The sequence below is a fragment of the Manis pentadactyla genome, chromosome 16, assembly GCF_030020395.1.
Source record: "Manis pentadactyla isolate mManPen7 chromosome 16, mManPen7.hap1, whole genome shotgun sequence".
Taxonomy (NCBI): Eukaryota; Metazoa; Chordata; class Mammalia; order Pholidota; family Manidae; genus Manis; species Manis pentadactyla.
The window spans coordinates 37,714,615-37,740,683 of NC_080034.1; the positions used below are offsets into that span (position 1 = coordinate 37,714,615).

At 38.7% G+C, this 26,069-nt stretch overlaps 1 protein-coding gene across 2 annotated transcripts in view; it reads left to right on the forward strand.

The window, feature by feature from the left end:
- The first annotated feature begins 449 nt into the window (after positions 1-449).
- SLC26A8 (solute carrier family 26 member 8) overlaps positions 450-26,069 on the forward strand; it is a 152,886-nt gene continuing 127,266 nt past the window's right edge. For both annotated transcript variants that reach the window (XM_057494044.1, XM_057494045.1), the window contains exon 1: positions 450-634. In XM_057494044.1, the coding sequence (XP_057350027.1) occupies positions 450-634 (185 nt within the window). The remainder of the gene's footprint in view (positions 635-26,069) is intronic.

A 26,069-nucleotide genomic window follows, 5' to 3' on the forward strand; every position in this document is an offset into this window, starting at 1 on the left:
GGCAACGTAAAAGGATAATGATGGGTGCTATTTTAGATAGAGAAGGAGTTAGAAGACACTGTACTGACCACCTAAACCTTAGCATGTGCAGTGAAAATTGGTGGTTCTACTGACTTTTTTCTCTGTCATTTCCCAAGAAACATAGTCGAATATGAAGAAAACTAGGCTTCCTAGCAGGACACTTGGATTCTAGTCCTGACTCTAATTATTAAACAGAAGTTTAAAATTAAGCCATTTAGTTTTCTGGGCTTTGGTTTCTCCATTTGGAAAATTATAAAATATACTGTGCATTCTTTATAGGGGGTTTTGAGTATAAAATTGTACAGTGCATGACAAAGTTTAATAAAACTGCAAAGTATTATGCAAAAGTAGGATTTGGTTTTTTTGTCCCATAAAAATGTGCTGAGGATCTACATTTTTTTATCTGATCTTTTCCCACGCATCCAGGAATGATGCAACCGGAGAGGAGCGTCCAGGGTTTTAGCTCTAAATACGGGCAAAATTCTTTTACATATGATGTTAAGCGAGATGTGAACAATGAGGAGACCTTCCAACAGCAACACAGAAGGAAGGCCATTTCCTCTAGGAACCTGGACGTCGACATCACCACCTTCAGCCACCGTGTGCAGTGCCGGTGCGTGCATGCTAGATCACTCAGCTGCCACCAAACTGGCAGCACCAAAGCCCTACCTGCCCCCTTTGGTGCCTACTTCTGTCTTCCTCCTCTGAATTCCTGTCATAAGCATCCTTAGTTTACTATGTAATTTCTCGTTTGTTGTTGTTGGTGTGAGTTTTTTATGTGGTTTGTCTTGTAGCCCCTTTTTTTTCAAATTGGAAGTTTGTGCCTCTTTATTGTCTTCACCTATTTTTCCCACCCACCCTCCTCCCTTACAGCAGCCACCAGTCTGTTCTCTGTGTTTATGAGTTTATTTCTGCTTTGTTCGTTTGTACATTTGTTTTGTTTTTTAGCTTCCACATATAAGTGAGAGCATATGGTATTTGTCTTTGTCTGACTTATTAGCAGAATGATGCCTTCTTGTCAGTAAGCTTCTTGGGCATAAAGATCTTGGATGCCCCCCATAGCATCTAGGGATGGTATTTAATAAGTACCTTGCTTGATTAACCACCATTACCAGTCTCCTAACAACACAAATAGCAACCATGGGGGACTAATGAATGGAAGCAGAATGAGATCCTCCTAACCTGATATCCAGCCGCGTCAACATAGTACTTGTAGTCATCAATGCAGAACTCACCACCTCTGACAGTGTGACTATGTAGGTCCTACAGTTCACAGGCTCTTAACCTGTTTGTTTGTGCTATGAACCCCTTTTAGCAGTCTGGTAACGCTGATGAACCTCTTTTCAGAATTTCTTTTATTACTTTTTTTATTGTGGTAAGATGTTTACACATAAAATTGGTCATTTCAACCATTTTTAAGTTGTACAAATCAACAGCATTAATGACATTCACGATATTGTGCAACCATCCCCACTATCTGTTTCCAAACCTTTTTCATCACCCCAAACAGAAACTGTGTACCCATTAAGCAATAACTCCCCAGTTTCCCCTCCCCCATCCCTTGGTAACTTCCCTTCTACTTTCTGTCTCTATAAATTGCCTATTCTAAATATTTCATTGAAGTAGAGTCATACAGTATTTGTCTTTCATGTCTGGTTTATTTCATTTAGCATAATGTTTTCAAGGTTCTTCCATGTAGCATGGACCAATACTTCATTTCACTGTATGGCTGATCATACTCTATTGCATGTTTATATGACATTTTGTTCACTTATTCATCTGTTGATGGACACTTGGACTGTTTCCACTTTTTGGCTACTGTGAATAATGCAGCCATGAATATTTGCAGAGGATGCTATCTGTTTGAGTCCCTGTTTTCAATTCTTTAAGGTATGTACACCTGGAAACAGAATTGTTGGATCGTAGGTATTTCTCCATTTAACTTTCTGAGGAACTGCCAAACTTTTTCAAAGTGGCTACACCCTTGTACATTCACACCAGCAATGTGAGCTGTTCCAATTTCTCCATATCCTCTCGAATATTTGTTATTTTCCTTTTTTTTTTTAAATAATTATTTTTTATTGAAGGGTAGTTGATGCACAGTATTACATTACATTAGTTTCAAGTTTACAACACAGTGGTAGAACATTTATATACATAATTCTAGGTTACAGCTATCACCCTACCAAGCTGTTACAATATCTTGACTATATTCCTTATGCTATACATTACATCCCGGTTACTTATTTATTTTACCATTGGAAGTCTGTCTTTTTTTTTTTTTTTTTTGTGAGGGCATCTCTCATATTTATTGATCAAATGGTTGTTAACGACAATAAAATTCTGTATAGGGGGGTCAATGCTCAATGCACAATCATTAATCCACCCCAAGCCTAATTTTCGTCAGTCTCCAATCTTCTGAGCCATAACAAACAAGTTCTTACATGTAGAACAAATTCTTACATAATGAATAAGTTACATAGTGAACAGTACAAGGGCAGTCATCACAGAAACTTTCGGTTTTGTTCATGCATTATGAACTCTAAACAGTCAGTTCAAATATGAATACTCATTTGGTTTTTATACTTGATTTATATGTGGATACCACATTTCTCTCTTTATTATTATTATTTTTAATAAAATGCTGAAGTGGTAGGTAGATACAAGATAAAGGTAGAAAACATAGTTTAGTGTTGTAAGAGAGCAAATGTAGATGATCAGGTGTGTGCCTGTAGACTATGTGTTAATCCAAGCTAGACCAGGGCAATAAAACATCCACATATGCAGAAGATTTCGCTCAGAACGGGGGGGTGAGGTTCTAAGCCTCACCTCTGTTGATCCCCAATTTCTCACCTGATGGCCCCCCTGCGACTGTGCCTGTCTTAGGTTGTTCCTCCCTTGAGGAATCTTACCCGTCTCTGGCTAACCAGTCATCTTCCGGGGCCATACAGGGAAATGTGAAGTTGGTAAGTGAGAGGGAAGCCTTATTGTTTGAAAAGCTTAGCTTTTTACTTCTTTGCATATTTATGCCCTGTGGCTTCTATGCCCAGCATTTGTCTTGAGGTATCTTTACCACTTGGAGGAGTTATGATACTCGGTAAATTTGATATGAGGCACGAATTCTATTTAAGGGTTGTAATTAGGAAGGAAGAAGAAAAGCTGTAGAAGTAGCAGGCGGAAGAAAACATGGGAGGATTGATTATTTCTTTGACATATCTTCTTGTAGAGTAACTTCAGCATATATAGGTTTTAAGCTACTACTTAAATTGCGCACACACATTAACATAATAGGAGTATAGTTACATAACCAAAGCATATCTGTAATTACCAGCCATCTCCAGTGAAACCAAGAAAACCATTAAGGCACCTTAGGCATTTGTGAAAACTTATCTATGATATGGTGGATATTGTCCAACTGAACTTGAACAGTCTGAGAGAAATCAGACAGATTAAAACAACCCATTCCTGGGGACTGTTCACATGCCATATGTTCTTTTAACAGTAAATAGTCTGTAGTTGTAAGAGTTTGGAGCGCTACAATTTGCACTTCTCCAAATTCTTGGTTGAGTTCCAACAGTATAGATCCAGTCAAATTTGTTGTTTTACTGTATGCACAGGCCAGCTTAGATATCTCCTTCTTCATTCCCATGGCAAGTCCAGGAACTGGTGGGATGAGTGCATCTACACCTGTAGCAGTGCGTGGATCTTTGTTGGGGTTTTTTGATGATCATCTTCTGGCATGAGTCTTCCAGAGAGTGCAGATGTTGGAAGTTCTTTTTCATATCGTATCTTAGTTCATTTTCGGGGTAGCCCAATTAGGCTTTGATCCTCTGTATAAACACAAACAGACCCTTTGCCTACACTTTTATATGCCCTTTATACCCTTGTGTAGAACTCGTTGGAGGTTACCACACAGGAACTGCCCTTTTTTTTTTTTTTTGCTTTGTTTTTGGTATCACTAATCTACACTTACATGACGAATATTATGTTTACTAGGCTCTCCCCTATACCAGGTCTCCCCTATAAACCCCTTTACAGTCACTGTCCATCAGCATAGCAAAATGTTGTAGAATCACTACTTGCCTTCTCTGTGTTGTACAGCCCTCCCTTTTCTCCTACCCCCCCCATGTATGTTAATCTTAATACCCCCCTACTTCTCCCCCCCTTATCCCTCCCTACCCACCCATCCTCCCCAGTCCCTTTCCCTTTGGTACCTGTTAGTCCATTCTTGAGTTCTGTGATTCTGCTGCTGTTTTGTTCCTTCAGTTTTTCCTTTGTTCTTATATTCCACAGATAAGTGAAATCATTTGGTATTTCTCTTTCTCCGCTTGGCTTGTTTCACTGAGCATAATACCCTCCAGCTCCATCCATGTTGCTGCAAATGATTGGATTTGCCCTTTTCTTATGGCTGAGTAGTATTCCATTGTGTATATGTACCACATCTTCTTTATCCATTCATCTATTGATGGACATTTAGGTTGCTTCCAATTCTTGGCTATTGTAAATAGTGCTGCAATAAACATAGGGGTGCATCTGTCTTTCTCAAACTTGATTGCTGCGTTCTTAGGGTAAATTCCTAGGAGTGCAATTCCTGGGTCAAATGGTAAGTCTGTTTTGAGCATTTTGATATACCTCCATACTGCTTTCCACAATGGTTGAACTAGTTTACATTCCCACCAGCAGTGTAGGAGGGTTCCCCTTTCTCCACAGCCTCGCCAACATTTGTTGTTGTTTGTCTTTTGGATGGCAGCCATCCTTACTGGTGTGAGGTGATAGCTCATTGTAGTTTTACTTTGCATTTCTCTGATAATTAGCGATGTGGAGCATCTTTTCATGTGTCTGTTGGCCATCTGTATTTCTTTTTTGGAGAACTGTCTGTTCAGTTCCTCTGCCCATTTTTTAATTGGGTTATTTGTTTTTTGTTTGTTGAGGCGTGTGAGCTCCTTATATATTCTGGACGTCAAGCCTTTATCGGATGTGTCATTTTCAAATATATTCTCCCATACTGTAGGGATCCTTCTTGTTCTATTGATGGTGTCTTTTGCTGTACAGAAGCTTTTCAGCTTAATATAGTCCCACTTATTCATTTTTGCTGTTGTTTTCCTTGCCCGGGGAGATATGTTCAAGAAGAGGTCACTCATGTTTATGTCTAAGAGGTTTTCGCCTATGTTTTCTTCCAAGAGTTTAATGGTTTCATGGCTTACATTCAGGTCTTTGATCCATTTTGAGTTTACTTTTGTATATGGGGTTAGACAATGGTCCAGTTTCATTCTCCTACATGTAGCTGTCCAGTTTTGCCAGCACCACCTGTTGAAGAGACTGTCATTTCGCCATTGTATGTCCATGGCTCCTTTATCAAATATTAATTGACCATATATGTCTGGGTTAATGTCTGGATTCTCTAGTCTGTTCCATTGGTCTGTGGCTCTGCTCTTGTGCCAGTACCAAATTGTCTTGATTACTATGGCTTTATAGTAGAGCTTGAAGTTGGGGAGTGAGATCCCCCCTACTTTATTCTTCTTTCTCAGGATTGCTTTGGCTATTCGGGGTCTTTTGTGTTTCCATATGAATTTTTGAATTATTTGTTCCAGTTCATTGAAGAATGTTGCTGGTAGTTTCATAGGGATTGCATCAAATCTGTATATTGCTTTGGGCAGGATGGCCATTTTGACGATATTAATTCTTCCTAGCCACGAGCATGGGATGAGTTTCCATCTGTTAGTGTCCCCTTTAATTTCTCTTAAGAGTGACTTGTAGTTTTCAGAGTATAAGTCTTTCACTTCTTTGGTTAGGTTTATTCCTAGGTATTTTATTTTTTTTGATGCAATTGTGAATGGAGTTGTTTTCCTGATTTCTCTTTCTGTTGGTTCATTGTTAGTATATAGGAAAGCCACAGATTTCTGTGTGTTGATTTTGTATCCTGCAACTTTGCTGTATTCCGATATCAGTTCTAGTAGTTTTGGGGTGGAGTCTTTAGGGTTTTTTATGTACAGTATCATGTCATCTGCAAATAGTGACAGTTTAACTTCTTCTTTACCAATCTGGATTCCTTGTATTTCTTTGCTTTGTCTGATTGCCGTGGCTAGGACCTCCAGTACTATGTTAAATAACAGTGGAGAGAGTGGGCATCCCTGTCTAGTTCCCGATCTCAGAGGAAATGCTTTCAGCTTCTCGCTGTTCAATATAATGTTGGCTGTGGGTTTATCATAGATGGCCTTTATTATGTTGAGGTACTTGCCCTCTATTCCCATTTTGCTGAGAGTTTTTAACATGAATGGATGTTGAACTTTGTCAAATGCTTTTTCAGCATCTATGGAGATGATCATGTGGTTTTTGTCTTTCTTTTTGTTGATGTGGTGGATGATGTTGATGGACTTTCGAATGTTGTACCATCCTTGCATCCCTGGGATGAATCCCACTTGGTCATGGTGTATGATCCTTTTGATGTATTTTTGAATTCGGTTTGCTAATATTTTGTTGAGTATTTTTGCATCTACGTTCATCAGGGATATTGGTCTGTAGTTTTCTTTTTTTGTGGGGTCTTTGCCTGGTTTTGGTATTAGGGTGATGTTAGCTTCATAGAATGAGTTTGGGAGTATCCCCTCCTCCTCTATTTTTTGGAAAACTTTAAGGAGAATGGGTATTATGTCTTCCCTGTATGTCTGATAAAATTCCGAGGTAAATCCATCTGGCCCGGGGGTTTTGTTCTTTGGTAGTTTTTTGATTACCGCTTCAATTTCGTTGCTGGTAATTGGTCTGTTTAGATTTTCTGTTTCTTCCTGGGTCAATCTTGGAAGGTTATATTTTTCTAGGAAGTTGTCCATTTCTCCTAGGTTTCCCAGCTTGTTAGCATATAGGTTTTCATAGTATTCTCCAATAATTCTTTGCATTTCCGTGGGGTCCGTCGTGATTTTTCCTTTCTCGTTTCTGATACTGTTGATTTGTGTTGACTCTCTTTTCTTCTTAATAAGTCTGGCTAGAGGCTTATCTATTTTGTTTATTTTCTCGAAGAACCAGCTCTTGGTTTCATTGATTTTTGCTTTTGTTTTATTTTTCTCAATTTTATTTATTTCTTCTCTGATCTTTATTATGTCCCTCCTTCTGCTGACCTTAGGCCTCATCTGTTCTTCTTTTTCCAATTTCGATAATTGTGACATTAGACCATTCATTTGGGATTGCTCTTCCTTTTTTAAATATGCTTGGATTGCTATATACTTTCCTCTTAAGACTGCTTTTGCTGTGTCCCACAGAAGTTGGGACTTAGTGTTGTTGTTGTCATTTGTTTCCATATATTGCTGGATCTCCATTTTGATTTGGTCATTGATCCATTGATTATTTAGGAGCGTGTTGTTAAGCCTCCATGTGTTTGTGAGCCTCTTTGCTTTCTTTGTACAGTTTAGTTCTAGTTTTATGCCTTTGTGGTCTGAAAAGTTGGTTGGTAGGATTTCAATCTTTTGGAATTTTCTGAGGCTCTTTTTGTGGCCTAGTATGTGGTCTATTCTGGAGAATGTTCCATGTGCACTTGAGAAGAATGTATATCCCGCTGCTTTTGGATGTAGAGTTCTATAGATGTCTATTAGGTCCATCTGCTCTACTGTGTTGTTCAGTGCTTCCGTGTCCTTACTTATTTTCTGCCCAGTGGATCTATCCTTTGGGGTGAGTGGTGTGTTGAAGTCTCCTAGAATGAATGCATTGCAGTCTATATCCCCCTTTAGTTCTGTTAGTATTTGTTTCACATATGCTGGTGCTCCTGTGTTGGGTGCATATATATTTATTATTTATTTATTTTTTTATTTTTTTAAATAATTATTTTTTATTGAAGGGTAGTTGACACACAGTATTACATTACATGAGTTTCAAGTGTACAACACAGTGGTAGAACATTTATATACATAATTCTAGGTTCCAGCTATCACCCTACCAGGCTGCTACAATATCTTGACTATATTCCTTATGCTATACATTACATCCCGGTTACTAATTTATTTTACCATTGGAAGTCTGTCCTTCTTTTTTTTTTTTGTGAGGGCATCTCTCATATTTATTGATCAAATGGTTGTTAACGACAATAAAATTCTGTATAGGGGAGTCAATGCTCAATGCACAATCATTATTCCACCCCAAGCCTAATTTTTGTCAGTCTCCAATCTTCTGAGGCATAACAAACAAGTTTTTACATGTAGAACAAATTCTTACATAGTGAATAAGTTACATAGTGAATAGTACAAGGGCAGTCATCACAGAAACTTTCGGTTTTGTTCATGCATTATGAACTCTAAACAGTCAGTTCAAATATGAATACTCATTTGGTTTCTATACTTGATTTATATGTGGATACCACATTTCTCTCTTTATTATTATTATTTTTAATAAAATGCTGAAGTGGTAGGTAGATACAAGATAAAGGTAGAAAACATAGTTTAGTGTTGTAAGAGAGCACATGTAGATGATCAGGTGTGTGCCTGTAGACTATGTGTTAATCCAAGCTAGACCAGGGCAATAAAACATCCACGTATGCAGAAGATTTCTCTCAGAACGGGGGGGTGAGGTTCTAAGCCTCACCTCTGTTGATCCCCAATTTCTCACCTGATGGCCCCCCTGCGACTGTGCCTGTCTTAGGTTGTTCCTCCCTTGAGGAATCTTACCCGTCTCTGGCTAACCAGTCATCTTCCGGGGCCATACAGGGAAATGTGAAGTTGGTAAGTGAGAGGGAAGCCTTATTGTTTGAAAAGCTTAGCTTTTTACTTCTTTGCATATTTATGCCCTGTGGCTTCTATGCCCAGCATTTGTCTTGAGGTATCTTTACCACTTGGAGGAGTTATGATACTCGGTAAATTTGATATGAGGCACGAATTCTATTTAAGGGTTGTAATTAGGAAGGAAGAAGAAAAGCTATAGAAGTAGCAGGCGGAAGAAAACATGGGAGGATTGATTATTTCTTTGACATATCTTCTTGTAGAGTAACTTCAGCATATATAGGTTTTAAGCTACTACTTAAATTGCGCACACACATTAACATAATAGGAGTATAGTTACATAACCAAAGCATATCTGTAATTACCAGCCATCTCCAGTGAAACCAAGAAAACCATTAAGGCACCTTAGGCATTTGTGAAAACTTATCTATGATATGGTGGATATTGTCCAACTGAACTTGAACAGTCTGAGAGAAATCAGACAGATTAAAACAACCCATTCCTGGGGACTGTTCACATGCCATATGTTCTTTTAACAGTAAATAGTCTGTAGTTGTAAGAGTTTGGAGCGCTACAATTTGCACTTCTCCAAATTCTTGGTTGAGTTCCAACAGTATAGATCCAGTCAAATTTGTTGTATTACTGTATGCACAGGCCAGCTTAGATATCTCCTTCTTCATTCCCATGGCAAGTCCAGGAACTGGTGGGATGAGTGCATCTACACCTGTAGCAGTGCGTGGATCTTTGTTGGGGTTTTTTGATGATCATCTTCTGGCATGAGTCTTCCAGAGAGTGCAGATGTTGGAAGTTCTTTTTCATATCGTATCTTAGTTCATTTTCGGGGTAGCCCAATTAGGCTTTGATCCTCTGTATAAACACAAACAGACCCTTTGCCTACACTTTTATATGCCCTTTATACCCTTGTGTAGAACTCGTTGGAGGTTACCACACAGGAACTGCCCTTTTTTTTTTTTTTTGCTTTGTTTTTGGTATCACTAATCTACACTTACATGACGAATATTATGTTTACTAGGCTCTCCCCTATACCAGGTCTCCCCTATAAACCCCTTTACAGTCACTGTCCATCAGCATAGCAAAATGTTGTAGAATCACTACTTGCCTTCTCTGTGTTGTACAGCCCTCCCTTTTCTCCTACCCCCCCCATGTATGTTAATCTTAATACCCCCCTACTTCTCCCCCCCTTATCCCTCCCTACCCACCCATCCTCCCCAGTCCCTTTCCCTTTGGTACCTGTTAGTCCATTCTTGAGTTCTGTGATTCTGCTGCTGTTTTGTTCCTTCAGTTTTTCCTTTGTTCTTATATTCCACAGATAAGTGAAATCATTTGGTATTTCTCTTTCTCCGCTTGGCTTGTTTCACTGAGCATAATACCCTCCAGCTCCATCCATGTTGCTGCAAATGATTGGATTTGCCCTTTTCTTATGGCTGAGTAGTATTCCATTGTGTATATGTACCACATCTTCTTTATCCATTCATCTATTGATGGACATTTAGGTTGCTTCCAATTCTTGGCTATTGTAAATAGTGCTGCAATAAACATAGGGGTGCATCTGTCTTTCTCAAACTTGATTGCTGCGTTCTTAGGGTAAATTCCTAGGAGTGCAATTCCTGGGTCAAATGGTAAGTCTGTTTTGAGCATTTTGATATACCTCCATACTGCTTTCCACAATGGTTGAACTAGTTTACATTCCCACCAGCAGTGTAGGAGGGTTCCCCTTTCTCCACAGCCTCGCCAACATTTGTTGTTGTTTGTCTTTTGGATGGCAGCCATCCTTACTGGTGTGAGGTGATAGCTCATTGTAGTTTTACTTTGCATTTCTCTGATAATTAGCGATGTGGAGCATCTTTTCATGTGTCTGTTGGCCATCTGTATTTCTTTTTTGGAGAACTGTCTGTTCAGTTCCTCTGCCCATTTTTTAATTGGGTTATTTGTTTTTTGTTTGTTGAGGCGTGTGAGCTCCTTATATATTCTGGACGTCAAGCCTTTATCGGATGTGTCATTTTCAAATATATTCTCCCATACTGTAGGGATCCTTCTTGTTCTATTGATGGTGTCTTTTGCTGTACAGAAGCTTTTCAGCTTAATATAGTCCCACTTATTCATTTTTGCTGTTGTTTTCCTTGCCCGGGGAGATATGTTCAAGAAGAGGTCACTCATGTTTATGTCTAAGAGGTTTTCGCCTATGTTTTCTTCCAAGAGTTTAATGGTTTCATGGCTTACATTCAGGTCTTTGATCCATTTTGAGTTTACTTTTGTATATGGGGTTAGACAATGGTCCAGTTTCATTCTCCTACATGTAGCTGTCCAGTTTTGCCAGCACCACCTGTTGAAGAGACTGTCATTTCGCCATTGTATGTCCATGGCTCCTTTATCAAATATTAATTGACCATATATGTCTGGGTTAATGTCTGGATTCTCTAGTCTGTTCCATTGGTCTGTGGCTCTGCTCTTGTGCCAGTACCAAATTGTCTTGATTACTATGGCTTTATAGTAGAGCTTGAAGTTGGGGAGTGAGATCCCCCCTACTTTATTCTTCTTTCTCAGGATTGCTTTGGCTATTCGGGGTCTTTTGTGTTTCCATATGAATTTTTGAATTATTTGTTCCAGTTCATTGAAGAATGTTGCTGGTAGTTTCATAGGGATTGCATCAAATCTGTATATTGCTTTGGGCAGGATGGCCATTTTGACGATATTAATTCTTCCTAGCCACGAGCATGGGATGAGTTTCCATCTGTTAGTGTCCCCTTTAATTTCTCTTAAGAGTGACTTGTAGTTTTCAGAGTATAAGTCTTTCACTTCTTTGGTTAGGTTTATTCCTAGGTATTTTATTTTTTTTGATGCAATTGTGAATGGAGTTGTTTTCCTGATTTCTCTTTCTGTTGGTTCATTGTTAGTATATAGGAAAGCCACAGATTTCTGTGTGTTGATTTTGTATCCTGCAACTTTGCTGTATTCCGATATCAGTTCTAGTAGTTTTGGGGTGGAGTCTTTAGGGTTTTTTATGTACAGTATCATGTCATCTGCAAATAGTGACAGTTTAACTTCTTCTTTACCAATCTGGATTCCTTGTATTTCTTTGCTTTGTCTGATTGCCGTGGCTAGGACCTCCAGTACTATGTTAAATAACAGTGGAGAGAGTGGGCATCCCTGTCTAGTTCCCGATCTCAGAGGAAATGCTTTCAGCTTCTCGCTGTTCAATATAATGTTGGCTGTGGGTTTATCATAGATGGCCTTTATTATGTTGAGGTACTTGCCCTCTATTCCCATTTTGCTGAGAGTTTTTAACATGAATGGATGTTGAACTTTGTCAAATGCTTTTTCAGCATCTATGGAGATGATCATGTGGTTTTTGTCTTTCTTTTTGTTGATGTGGTGGATGATGTTGATGGACTTTCGAATGTTGTACCATCCTTGCATCCCTGGGATGAATCCCACTTGGTCATGGTGTATGATCCTTTTGATGTATTTTTGAATTCGGTTTGCTAATATTTTGTTGAGTATTTTTGCATCTACGTTCATCAGGGATATTGGTCTGTAGTTTTCTTTTTTTGTGGGGTCTTTGCCTGGTTTTGGTATTAGGGTGATGTTAGCTTCATAGAATGAGTTTGGGAGTATCCCCTCCTCCTCTATTTTTTGGAAAACTTTAAGGAGAATGGGTATTATGTCTTCCCTGTATGTCTGATAAAATTCCGAGGTAAATCCATCTGGCCCGGGGGTTTTGTTCTTTGGTAGTTTTTTGATTACCGCTTCAATTTCGTTGCTGGTAATTGGTCTGTTTAGATTTTCTGTTTCTTCCTGGGTCAATCTTGGAAGGTTATATTTTTCTAGGAAGTTGTCCATTTCTCCTAGGTTTCCCAGCTTGTTAGCATATAGGTTTTCATAGTATTCTCCAATAATTCTTTGCATTTCCGTGGGGTCCGTCGTGATTTTTCCTTTCTCGTTTCTGATACTGTTGATTTGTGTTGACTCTCTTTTCTTCTTAATAAGTCTGGCTAGAGGCTTATCTATTTTGTTTATTTTCTCGAAGAACCAGCTCTTGGTTTCATTGATTTTTGCTTTTGTTTTATTTTTCTCAATTTTATTTATTTCTTCTCTGATCTTTATTATGTCCCTCCTTCTGCTGACCTTAGGCCTCATCTGTTCTTCTTTTTCCAATTTCGATAATTGTGACATTAGACCATTCATTTGGGATTGCTCTTCCTTTTTTAAATATGCTTGGATTGCTATATACTTTCCTCTTAAGACTGCTTTTGCTGTGTCCCACAGAAGTTGGGACTTAGTGTTGTTGTTGTCATTTGTTTCCATATATTGCTGGATCTCCATTTTGATTTGGTCATTGATCCATTGATTATTTAGGAGCGTGTTGTTAAGCCTCCATGTGTTTGTGAGCCTCTTTGCTTTCTTTGTACAGTTTAGTTCTAGTTTTATGCCTTTGTGGTCTGAAAAGTTGGTTGGTAGGATTTCAATCTTTTGGAATTTTCTGAGGCTCTTTTTGTGGCCTAGTATGTGGTCTATTCTGGAGAATGTTCCATGTGCACTTGAGAAGAATGTATATCCCGCTGCTTTTGGATGTAGAGTTCTATAGATGTCTATTAGGTCCATCTGCTCTACTGTGTTGTTCAGTGCTTCCGTGTCCTTACTTATTTTCTGCCCAGTGGATCTATCCTTTGGGGTGAGTGGTGTGTTGAAGTCTCCTAGAATGAATGCATTGCAGTCTATATCCCCCTTTAGTTCTGTTAGTATTTGTTTCACATATGCTGGTGCTCCTGTGTTGGGTGCATATATATTTATTTATTATTTATTTATTTTTTTTTTTAAATAATTATTTTTTATTGAAGGGTAGTTGACACACAGTATTACATTACATGAGTTTCAAGTGTACAACACAGTGGTAGAACATTTATATACATAATTCTAGGTTCCAGCTATCACCCTACCAGGCTGCTACAATATCTTGACTATATTCCTTATGCTATACATTACATCCCGGTTACTAATTTATTTTACCATTGGAAGTCTGTCCTTCTTTTTTTTTTTTGTGAGGGCATCTCTCATATTTATTGATCAAATGGTTGTTAACGACAATAAAATTCTGTATAGGGGAGTCAATGCTCAATGCACAATCATTATTCCACCCCAAGCCTAATTTTTGTCAGTCTCCAATCTTCTGAGGCATAACAAACAAGTTTTTACATGTAGAACAAATTCTTACATAGTGAATAAGTTACATAGTGAATAGTACAAGGGCAGTCATCACAGAAACTTTCGGTTTTGTTCATGCATTATGAACTCTAAACAGTCAGTTCAAATATGAATACTCATTTGGTTTCTATACTTGATTTATATGTGGATACCACATTTCTCTCTTTATTATTATTATTTTTAATAAAATGCTGAAGTGGTAGGTAGATACAAGATAAAGGTAGAAAACATAGTTTAGTGTTGTAAGAGAGCACATGTAGATGATCAGGTGTGTGCCTGTAGACTATGTGTTAATCCAAGCTAGACCAGGGCAATAAAACATCCACGTATGCAGAAGATTTCTCTCAGAACGGGGGGGTGAGGTTCTAAGCCTCACCTCTGTTGATCCCCAATTTCTCACCTGATGGCCCCCCTGCGACTGTGCCTGTCTTAGGTTGTTCCTCCCTTGAGGAATCTTACCCGTCTCTGGCTAACCAGTCATCTTCCGGGGCCATACAGGGAAATGTGAAGTTGGTAAGTGAGAGGGAAGCCTTATTGTTTGAAAAGCTTAGCTTTTTACTTCTTTGCATATTTATGCCCTGTGGCTTCTATGCCCAGCATTTGTCTTGAGGTATCTTTACCACTTGGAGGAGTTATGATACTCGGTAAATTTGATATGAGGCACGAATTCTATTTAAGGGTTGTAATTAGGAAGGAAGAAGAAAAGCTATAGAAGTAGCAGGCGGAAGAAAACATGGGAGGATTGATTATTTCTTTGACATATCTTCTTGTAGAGTAACTTCAGCATATATAGGTTTTAAGCTACTACTTAAATTGCGCACACACATTAACATAATAGGAGTATAGTTACATAACCAAAGCATATCTGTAATTACCAGCCATCTCCAGTGAAACCAAGAAAACCATTAAGGCACCTTAGGCATTTGTGAAAACTTATCTATGATATGGTGGATATTGTCCAACTGAACTTGAACAGTCTGAGAGAAATCAGACAGATTAAAACAACCCATTCCTGGGGACTGTTCACATGCCATATGTTCTTTTAACAGTAAATAGTCTGTAGTTGTAAGAGTTTGGAGCGCTACAATTTGCACTTCTCCAAATTCTTGGTTGAGTTCCAACAGTATAGATCCAGTCAAATTTGTTGTATTACTGTATGCACAGGCCAGCTTAGATATCTCCTTCTTCATTCCCATGGCAAGTCCAGGAACTGGTGGGATGAGTGCATCTACACCTGTAGCAGTGCGTGGATCTTTGTTGGGGTTTTTTGATGATCATCTTCTGGCATGAGTCTTCCAGAGAGTGCAGATGTTGGAAGTTCTTTTTCATATCGTATCTTAGTTCATTTTCGGGGTAGCCCAATTAGGCTTTGATCCTCTGTATAAACACAAACAGACCCTTTGCCTACACTTTTATATGCCCTTTATACCCTTGTGTAGAACTCGTTGGAGGTTACCACACAGGAACTGCCCTTTTTTTTTTTTTTTGCTTTGTTTTTGGTATCACTAATCTACACTTACATGACGAATATTATGTTTACTAGGCTCTCCCCTATACCAGGTCTCCCCTATAAACCCCTTTACAGTCACTGTCCATCAGCATAGCAAAATGTTGTAGAATCACTACTTGCCTTCTCTGTGTTGTACAGCCCTCCCTTTTCTCCTACCCCCCCCCATGTATGTTAATCTTAATACCCCCCTACTTCTCCCCCCCTTATCCCTCCCTACCCACCCATCCTCCCCAGTCCCTTTCCCTTTGGTACCTGTTAGTCCATTCTTGAGTTCTGTGATTCTGCTGCTGTTTTGTTCCTTCAGTTTTTCCTTTGTTCTTATATTCCACAGATAAGTGAAATCATTTGGTATTTCTCTTTCTCCGCTTGGCTTGTTTCACTGAGCATAATACCCTCCAGCTCCATCCATGTTGCTGCAAATGATTGGATTTGCCCTTTTCTTATGGCTGAGTAGTATTCCATTGTGTATATGTACCACATCTTCTTTATCCATTCATCTATTGATGGACATTTAGGTTGCTTCCAATTCTTGGCTATTGTAAATAGTGCTGCAATAAACATAGGGGTGCATCTGTCTTTCTCAAACTTGATTGCTGCGTTCTTAGGGTAAATTCCTAGGAGTGCAATTCCTGGGTCAAATGGTAAGTCTGTTTTGAGCATTTTGATATACCTCCATACTGCTTTCCACAATGGTTGAACTAGTTTACATTCCCACCAGCAGTGTAGGAGGGTTCCCCTTTCTCCACAGCCTCGCCAACATTTGTTGTTGTTTGTCTTTTGGATGGCAGCCATCCTTACTGGTGTGAGGTGATAGCTCATTGTAGTTTTACTTTGCATTTCTCTGATAATTAGCGATGTGGAGCATCTTTTCATGTGTCTGTTGGCCATCTGTATTTCTTTTTTGGAGAACTGTCTGTTCAGTTCCTCTGCCCATTTTTTAATTGGGTTATTTGTTTTTTGTTTGTTGAGGCGTGTGAGCTCCTTATATATTCTGGACGTCAAGCCTTTATCGGATGTGTCATTTTCAAATATATTCTCCCATACTGTAGGGATCCTTCTTGTTCTATTGATGGTGTCTTTTGCTGTACAGAAGCTTTTCAGCTTAATATAGTCCCACTTATTCATTTTTGCTGTTGTTTTCCTTGCCCGGGGAGATATGTTCAAGAAGAGGTCACTCATGTTTATGTCTAAGAGGTTTTCGCCTATGTTTTCTTCCAAGAGTTTAATGGTTTCATGGCTTACATTCAGGTCTTTGATCCATTTTGAGTTTACTTTTGTATATGGGGTTAGACAATGGTCCAGTTTCATTCTCCTACATGTAGCTGTCCAGTTTTGCCAGCACCACCTGTTGAAGAGACTGTCATTTCGCCATTGTATGTCCATGGCTCCTTTATCAAATATTAATTGACCATATATGTCTGGGTTAATGTCTGGATTCTCTAGTCTGTTCCATTGGTCTGTGGCTCTGCTCTTGTGCCAGTACCAAATTGTCTTGATTACTATGGCTTTATAGTAGAGCTTGAAGTTGGGGAGTGAGATCCCCCCTACTTTATTCTTCTTTCTCAGGATTGCTTTGGCTATTCGGGGTCTTTTGTGTTTCCATATGAATTTTTGAATTATTTGTTCCAGTTCATTGAAGAATGTTGCTGGTAGTTTCATAGGGATTGCATCAAATCTGTATATTGCTTTGGGCAGGATGGCCATTTTGACGATATTAATTCTTCCTAGCCACGAGCATGGGATGAGTTTCCATCTGTTAGTGTCCCCTTTAATTTCTCTTAAGAGTGACTTGTAGTTTTCAGAGTATAAGTCTTTCACTTCTTTGGTTAGGTTTATTCCTAGGTATTTTATTTTTTTTGATGCAATTGTGAATGGAGTTGTTTTCCTGATTTCTCTTTCTGTTGGTTCATTGTTAGTATATAGGAAAGCCACAGATTTCTGTGTGTTGATTTTGTATCCTGCAACTTTGCTGTATTCCGATATCAGTTCTAGTAGTTTTGGGGTGGAGTCTTTAGGGTTTTTTATGTACAGTATCATGTCATCTGCAAATAGTGACAGTTTAACTTCTTCTTTACCAATCTGGATTCCTTGTATTTCTTTGCTTTGTCTGATTGCCGTGGCTAGGACCTCCAGTACTATGTTAAATAACAGTGGAGAGAGTGGGCATCCCTGTCTAGTTCCCGATCTCAGAGGAAATGCTTTCAGCTTCTCGCTGTTCAATATAATGTTGGCTGTGGGTTTATCATAGATGGCCTTTATTATGTTGAGGTACTTGCCCTCTATTCCCATTTTGCTGAGAGTTTTTAACATGAATGGATGTTGAACTTTGTCAAATGCTTTTTCAGCATCTATGGAGATGATCATGTGGTTTTTGTCTTTCTTTTTGTTGATGTGGTGGATGATGTTGATGGACTTTCGAATGTTGTACCATCCTTGCATCCCTGGGATGAATCCCACTTGGTCATGGTGTATGATCCTTTTGATGTATTTTTGAATTCGGTTTGCTAATATTTTGTTGAGTATTTTTGCATCTACGTTCATCAGGGATATTGGTCTGTAGTTTTCTTTTTTTGTGGGGTCTTTGCCTGGTTTTGGTATTAGGGTGATGTTAGCTTCATAGAATGAGTTTGGGAGTATCCCCTCCTCCTCTATTTTTTGGAAAACTTTAAGGAGAATGGGTATTATGTCTTCCCTGTATGTCTGATAAAATTCCGAGGTAAATCCATCTGGCCCGGGGGTTTTGTTCTTTGGTAGTTTTTTGATTACCGCTTCAATTTCGTTGCTGGTAATTGGTCTGTTTAGATTTTCTGTTTCTTCCTGGGTCAATCTTGGAAGGTTATATTTTTCTAGGAAGTTGTCCATTTCTCCTAGGTTTCCCAGCTTGTTAGCATATAGGTTTTCATAGTATTCTCCAATAATTCTTTGCATTTCCGTGGGGTCCGTCGTGATTTTTCCTTTCTCGTTTCTGATACTGTTGATTTGTGTTGACTCTCTTTTCTTCTTAATAAGTCTGGCTAGAGGCTTATCTATTTTGTTTATTTTCTCGAAGAACCAGCTCTTGGTTTCATTGATTTTTGCTTTTGTTTTATTTTTCTCAATTTTATTTATTTCTTCTCTGATCTTTATTATGTCCCTCCTTCTGCTGACCTTAGGCCTCATCTGTTCTTCTTTTTCCAATTTCGATAATTGTGACATTAGACCATTCATTTGGGATTGCTCTTCCTTTTTTAAATATGCTTGGATTGCTATATACTTTCCTCTTAAGACTGCTTTTGCTGTGTCCCACAGAAGTTGGGACTTAGTGTTGTTGTTGTCATTTGTTTCCATATATTGCTGGATCTCCATTTTGATTTGGTCATTGATCCATTGATTATTTAGGAGCGTGTTGTTAAGCCTCCATGTGTTTGTGAGCCTCTTTGCTTTCTTTGTACAGTTTAGTTCTAGTTTTATGCCTTTGTGGTCTGAAAAGTTGGTTGGTAGGATTTCAATCTTTTGGAATTTTCTGAGGCTCTTTTTGTGGCCTAGTATGTGGTCTATTCTGGAGAATGTTCCATGTGCACTTGAGAAGAATGTATATCCCGCTGCTTTTGGATGTAGAGTTCTATAGATGTCTATTAGGTCCATCTGCTCTACTGTGTTGTTCAGTGCTTCCGTGTCCTTACTTATTTTCTGCCCAGTGGATCTATCCTTTGGGGTGAGTGGTGTGTTGAAGTCTCCTAGAATGAATGCATTGCAGTCTATATCCCCCTTTAGTTCTGTTAGTATTTGTTTCACATATGCTGGTGCTCCTGTGTTGGGTGCATATATATTTATTTATTATTTATTTATTTTTTTTTTTAAATAATTATTTTTTATTGAAGGGTAGTTGACACACAGTATTACATTACATGAGTTTCAAGTGTACAACACAGTGGTAGAACATTTATATACATAATTCTAGGTTCCAGCTATCACCCTACCAGGCTGCTACAATATCTTGACTATATTCCTTATGCTATACATTACATCCCGGTTACTAATTTATTTTACCATTGGAAGTCTGTCCTTCTTTTTTTTTTTTGTGAGGGCATCTCTCATATTTATTGATCAAATGGTTGTTAACGACAATAAAATTCTGTATAGGGGAGTCAATGCTCAATGCACAATCATTATTCCACCCCAAGCCTAATTTTTGTCAGTCTCCAATCTTCTGAGGCATAACAAACAAGTTTTTACATGTAGAACAAATTCTTACATAGTGAATAAGTTACATAGTGAATAGTACAAGGGCAGTCATCACAGAAACTTTCGGTTTTGTTCATGCATTATGAACTCTAAACAGTCAGTTCAAATATGAATACTCATTTGGTTTCTATACTTGATTTATATGTGGATACCACATTTCTCTCTTTATTATTATTATTTTTAATAAAATGCTGAAGTGGTAGGTAGATACAAGATAAAGGTAGAAAACATAGTTTAGTGTTGTAAGAGAGCACATGTAGATGATCAGGTGTGTGCCTGTAGACTATGTGTTAATCCAAGCTAGACCAGGGCAATAAAACATCCACGTATGCAGAAGATTTCTCTCAGAACGGGGGGGTGAGGTTCTAAGCCTCACCTCTGTTGATCCCCAATTTCTCACCTGATGGCCCCCCTGCGACTGTGCCTGTCTTAGGTTGTTCCTCCCTTGAGGAATCTTACCCGTCTCTGGCTAACCAGTCATCTTCCGGGGCCATACAGGGAAATGTGAAGTTGGTAAGTGAGAGGGAAGCCTTATTGTTTGAAAAGCTTAGCTTTTTACTTCTTTGCATATTTATGCCCTGTGGCTTCTATGCCCAGCATTTGTCTTGAGGTATCTTTACCACTTGGAGGAGTTATGATACTCGGTAAATTTGATATGAGGCACGAATTCTATTTAAGGGTTGTAATTAGGAAGGAAGAAGAAAAGCTATAGAAGTAGCAGGCGGAAGAAAACATGGGAGGATTGATTATTTCTTTGACATATCTTCTTGTAGAGTAACTTCAGCATATATAGGTTTTAAGCTACTACTTAAATTGCGCACACACATTAACATAATAGGAGTATAGTTACATAACCAAAGCATATCTGTAATTACCAGCCATCTCCAGTGAAACCAAGAAAACCATTAAGGCACCTTAGGCATTTGTGAAAACTTATCTATGATATGGTGGATATTGTCCAACTGAACTTGAACAGTCTGAGAGAAATCAGACAGATTAAAACAACCCATTCCTGGGGACTGTTCACATGCCATATGTTCTTTTAACAGTAAATAGTCTGTAGTTGTAAGAGTTTGGAGCGCTACAATTTGCACTTCTCCAAATTCTTGGTTGAGTTCCAACAGTATAGATCCAGTCAAATTTGTTGTATTACTGTATGCACAGGCCAGCTTAGATATCTCCTTCTTCATTCCCATGGCAAGTCCAGGAACTGGTGGGATGAGTGCATCTACACCTGTAGCAGTGCGTGGATCTTTGTTGGGGTTTTTTGATGATCATCTTCTGGCATGAGTCTTCCAGAGAGTGCAGATGTTGGAAGTTCTTTTTCATATCGTATCTTAGTTCATTTTCGGGGTAGCCCAATTAGGCTTTGATCCTCTGTATAAACACAAACAGACCCTTTGCCTACACTTTTATATGCCCTTTATACCCTTGTGTAGAACTCGTTGGAGGTTACCACACAGGAACTGCCCTTTTTTTTTTTTTTGCTTTGTTTTTGGTATCACTAATCTACACTTACATGACGAATATTATGTTTACTAGGCTCTCCCCTATACCAGGTCTCCCCTATAAACCCCTTTACAGTCACTGTCCATCAGCATAGCAAAATGTTGTAGAATCACTACTTGCCTTCTCTGTGTTGTACAGCCCTCCCTTTTCTCCTACCCCCCCCCATGTATGTTAATCTTAATACCCCCCTACTTCTCCCCCCCTTATCCCTCCCTACCCACCCATCCTCCCCAGTCCCTTTCCCTTTGGTACCTGTTAGTCCATTCTTGAGTTCTGTGATTCTGCTGCTGTTTTGTTCCTTCAGTTTTTCCTTTGTTCTTATATTCCACAGATAAGTGAAATCATTTGGTATTTCTCTTTCTCCGCTTGGCTTGTTTCACTGAGCATAATACCCTCCAGCTCCATCCATGTTGCTGCAAATGATTGGATTTGCCCTTTTCTTATGGCTGAGTAGTATTCCATTGTGTATATGTACCACATCTTCTTTATCCATTCATCTATTGATGGACATTTAGGTTGCTTCCAATTCTTGGCTATTGTAAATAGTGCTGCAATAAACATAGGGGTGCATCTGTCTTTCTCAAACTTGATTGCTGCGTTCTTAGGGTAAATTCCTAGGAGTGCAATTCCTGGGTCAAATGGTAAGTCTGTTTTGAGCATTTTGATATACCTCCATACTGCTTTCCACAATGGTTGAACTAGTTTACATTCCCACCAGCAGTGTAGGAGGGTTCCCCTTTCTCCACAGCCTCGCCAACATTTGTTGTTGTTTGTCTTTTGGATGGCAGCCATCCTTACTGGTGTGAGGTGATAGCTCATTGTAGTTTTACTTTGCATTTCTCTGATAATTAGCGATGTGGAGCATCTTTTCATGTGTCTGTTGGCCATCTGTATTTCTTTTTTGGAGAACTGTCTGTTCAGTTCCTCTGCCCATTTTTTAATTGGGTTATTTGTTTTTTGTTTGTTGAGGCGTGTGAGCTCCTTATATATTCTGGACGTCAAGCCTTTATCGGATGTGTCATTTTCAAATATATTCTCCCATACTGTAGGGATCCTTCTTGTTCTATTGATGGTGTCTTTTGCTGTACAGAAGCTTTTCAGCTTAATATAGTCCCACTTATTCATTTTTGCTGTTGTTTTCCTTGCCCGGGGAGATATGTTCAAGAAGAGGTCACTCATGTTTATGTCTAAGAGGTTTTCGCCTATGTTTTCTTCCAAGAGTTTAATGGTTTCATGGCTTACATTCAGGTCTTTGATCCATTTTGAGTTTACTTTTGTATATGGGGTTAGACAATGGTCCAGTTTCATTCTCCTACATGTAGCTGTCCAGTTTTGCCAGCACCACCTGTTGAAGAGACTGTCATTTCGCCATTGTATGTCCATGGCTCCTTTATCAAATATTAATTGACCATATATGTCTGGGTTAATGTCTGGATTCTCTAGTCTGTTCCATTGGTCTGTGGCTCTGCTCTTGTGCCAGTACCAAATTGTCTTGATTACTATGGCTTTATAGTAGAGCTTGAAGTTGGGGAGTGAGATCCCCCCTACTTTATTCTTCTTTCTCAGGATTGCTTTGGCTATTCGGGGTCTTTTGTGTTTCCATATGAATTTTTGAATTATTTGTTCCAGTTCATTGAAGAATGTTGCTGGTAGTTTCATAGGGATTGCATCAAATCTGTATATTGCTTTGGGCAGGATGGCCATTTTGACGATATTAATTCTTCCTAGCCACGAGCATGGGATGAGTTTCCATCTGTTAGTGTCCCCTTTAATTTCTCTTAAGAGTGACTTGTAGTTTTCAGAGTATAAGTCTTTCACTTCTTTGGTTAGGTTTATTCCTAGGTATTTTATTTTTTTTGATGCAATTGTGAATGGAGTTGTTTTCCTGATTTCTCTTTCTGTTGGTTCATTGTTAGTATATAGGAAAGCCACAGATTTCTGTGTGTTGATTTTGTATCCTGCAACTTTGCTGTATTCCGATATCAGTTCTAGTAGTTTTGGGGTGGAGTCTTTAGGGTTTTTTATGTACAGTATCATGTCATCTGCAAATAGTGACAGTTTAACTTCTTCTTTACCAATCTGGATTCCTTGTATTTCTTTGCTTTGTCTGATTGCCGTGGCTAGGACCTCCAGTACTATGTTAAATAACAGTGGAGAGAGTGGGCATCCCTGTCTAGTTCCCGATCTCAGAGGAAATGCTTTCAGCTTCTCGCTGTTCAATATAATGTTGGCTGTGGGTTTATCATAGATGGCCTTTATTATGTTGAGGTACTTGCCCTCTATTCCCATTTTGCTGAGAGTTTTTAACATGAATGGATGTTGAACTTTGTCAAATGCTTTTTCAGCATCTATGGAGATGATCATGTGGTTTTTGTCTTTCTTTTTGTTGATGTGGTGGATGATGTTGATGGACTTTCGAATGTTGTACCATCCTTGCATCCCTGGGATGAATCCCACTTGGTCATGGTGTATGATCCTTTTGATGTATTTTTGAATTCGGTTTGCTAATATTTTGTTGAGTATTTTTGCATCTACGTTCATCAGGGATATTGGTCTGTAGTTTTCTTTTTTTGTGGGGTCTTTGCCTGGTTTTGGTATTAGGGTGATGTTAGCTTCATAGAATGAGTTTGGGAGTATCCCCTCCTCCTCTATTTTTTGGAAAACTTTAAGGAGAATGGGTATTATGTCTTCCCTGTATGTCTGATAAAATTCCGAGGTAAATCCATCTGGCCCGGGGGTTTTGTTCTTTGGTAGTTTTTTGATTACCGCTTCAATTTCGTTGCTGGTAATTGGTCTGTTTAGATTTTCTGTTTCTTCCTGGGTCAATCTTGGAAGGTTATATTTTTCTAGGAAGTTGTCCATTTCTCCTAGGTTTCCCAGCTTGTTAGCATATAGGTTTTCATAGTATTCTCCAATAATTCTTTGCATTTCCGTGGGGTCCGTCGTGATTTTTCCTTTCTCGTTTCTGATACTGTTGATTTGTGTTGACTCTCTTTTCTTCTTAATAAGTCTGGCTAGAGGCTTATCTATTTTGTTTATTTTCTCGAAGAACCAGCTCTTGGTTTCATTGATTTTTGCTTTTGTTTTATTTTTCTCAATTTTATTTATTTCTTCTCTGATCTTTATTATGTCCCTCCTTCTGCTGACCTTAGGCCTCATCTGTTCTTCTTTTTCCAATTTCGATAATTGTGACATTAGACCATTCATTTGGGATTGCTCTTCCTTTTTTAAATATGCTTGGATTGCTATATACTTTCCTCTTAAGACTGCTTTTGCTGTGTCCCACAGAAGTTGGGACTTAGTGTTGTTGTTGTCATTTGTTTCCATATATTGCTGGATCTCCATTTTGATTTGGTCATTGATCCATTGATTATTTAGGAGCGTGTTGTTAAGCCTCCATGTGTTTGTGAGCCTCTTTGCTTTCTTTGTACAGTTTAGTTCTAGTTTTATGCCTTTGTGGTCTGAAAAGTTGGTTGGTAGGATTTCAATCTTTTGGAATTTTCTGAGGCTCTTTTTGTGGCCTAGTATGTGGTCTATTCTGGAGAATGTTCCATGTGCACTTGAGAAGAATGTATATCCCGCTGCTTTTGGATGTAGAGTTCTATAGATGTCTATTAGGTCCATCTGCTCTACTGTGTTGTTCAGTGCTTCCGTGTCCTTACTTATTTTCTGCCCAGTGGATCTATCCTTTGGGGTGAGTGGTGTGTTGAAGTCTCCTAGAATGAATGCATTGCAGTCTATATCCCCCTTTAGTTCTGTTAGTATTTGTTTCACATATGCTGGTGCTCCTGTGTTGGGTGCATATATATTTATTATTTATTTATTTTTTTATTTTTTTAAATAATTATTTTTTATTGAAGGGTAGTTGACACACAGTATTACATTACATGAGTTTCAAGTGTACAACACAGTGGTAGAACATTTATATACATAATTCTAGGTTCCAGCTATCACCCTACCAGGCTGCTACAATATCTTGACTATATTCCTTATGCTATACATTACATCCCGGTTACTAATTTATTTTACCATTGGAAGTCTGTCCTTCTTTTTTTTTTTTGTGAGGGCATCTCTCATATTTATTGATCAAATGGTTGTTAACGACAATAAAATTCTGTATAGGGGAGTCAATGCTCAATGCACAATCATTATTCCACCCCAAGCCTAATTTTTGTCAGTCTCCAATCTTCTGAGGCATAACAAACAAGTTTTTACATGTAGAACAAATTCTTACATAGTGAATAAGTTACATAGTGAATAGTACAAGGGCAGTCATCACAGAAACTTTCGGTTTTGTTCATGCATTATGAACTCTAAACAGTCAGTTCAAATATGAATACTCATTTGGTTTCTATACTTGATTTATATGTGGATACCACATTTCTCTCTTTATTATTATTATTTTTAATAAAATGCTGAAGTGGTAGGTAGATACAAGATAAAGGTAGAAAACATAGTTTAGTGTTGTAAGAGAGCACATGTAGATGATCAGGTGTGTGCCTGTAGACTATGTGTTAATCCAAGCTAGACCAGGGCAATAAAACATCCACGTATGCAGAAGATTTCTCTCAGAACGGGGGGGTGAGGTTCTAAGCCTCACCTCTGTTGATCCCCAATTTCTCACCTGATGGCCCCCCTGCGACTGTGCCTGTCTTAGGTTGTTCCTCCCTTGAGGAATCTTACCCGTCTCTGGCTAACCAGTCATCTTCCGGGGCCATACAGGGAAATGTGAAGTTGGTAAGTGAGAGGGAAGCCTTATTGTTTGAAAAGCTTAGCTTTTTACTTCTTTGCATATTTATGCCCTGTGGCTTCTATGCCCAGCATTTGTCTTGAGGTATCTTTACCACTTGGAGGAGTTATGATACTCGGTAAATTTGATATGAGGC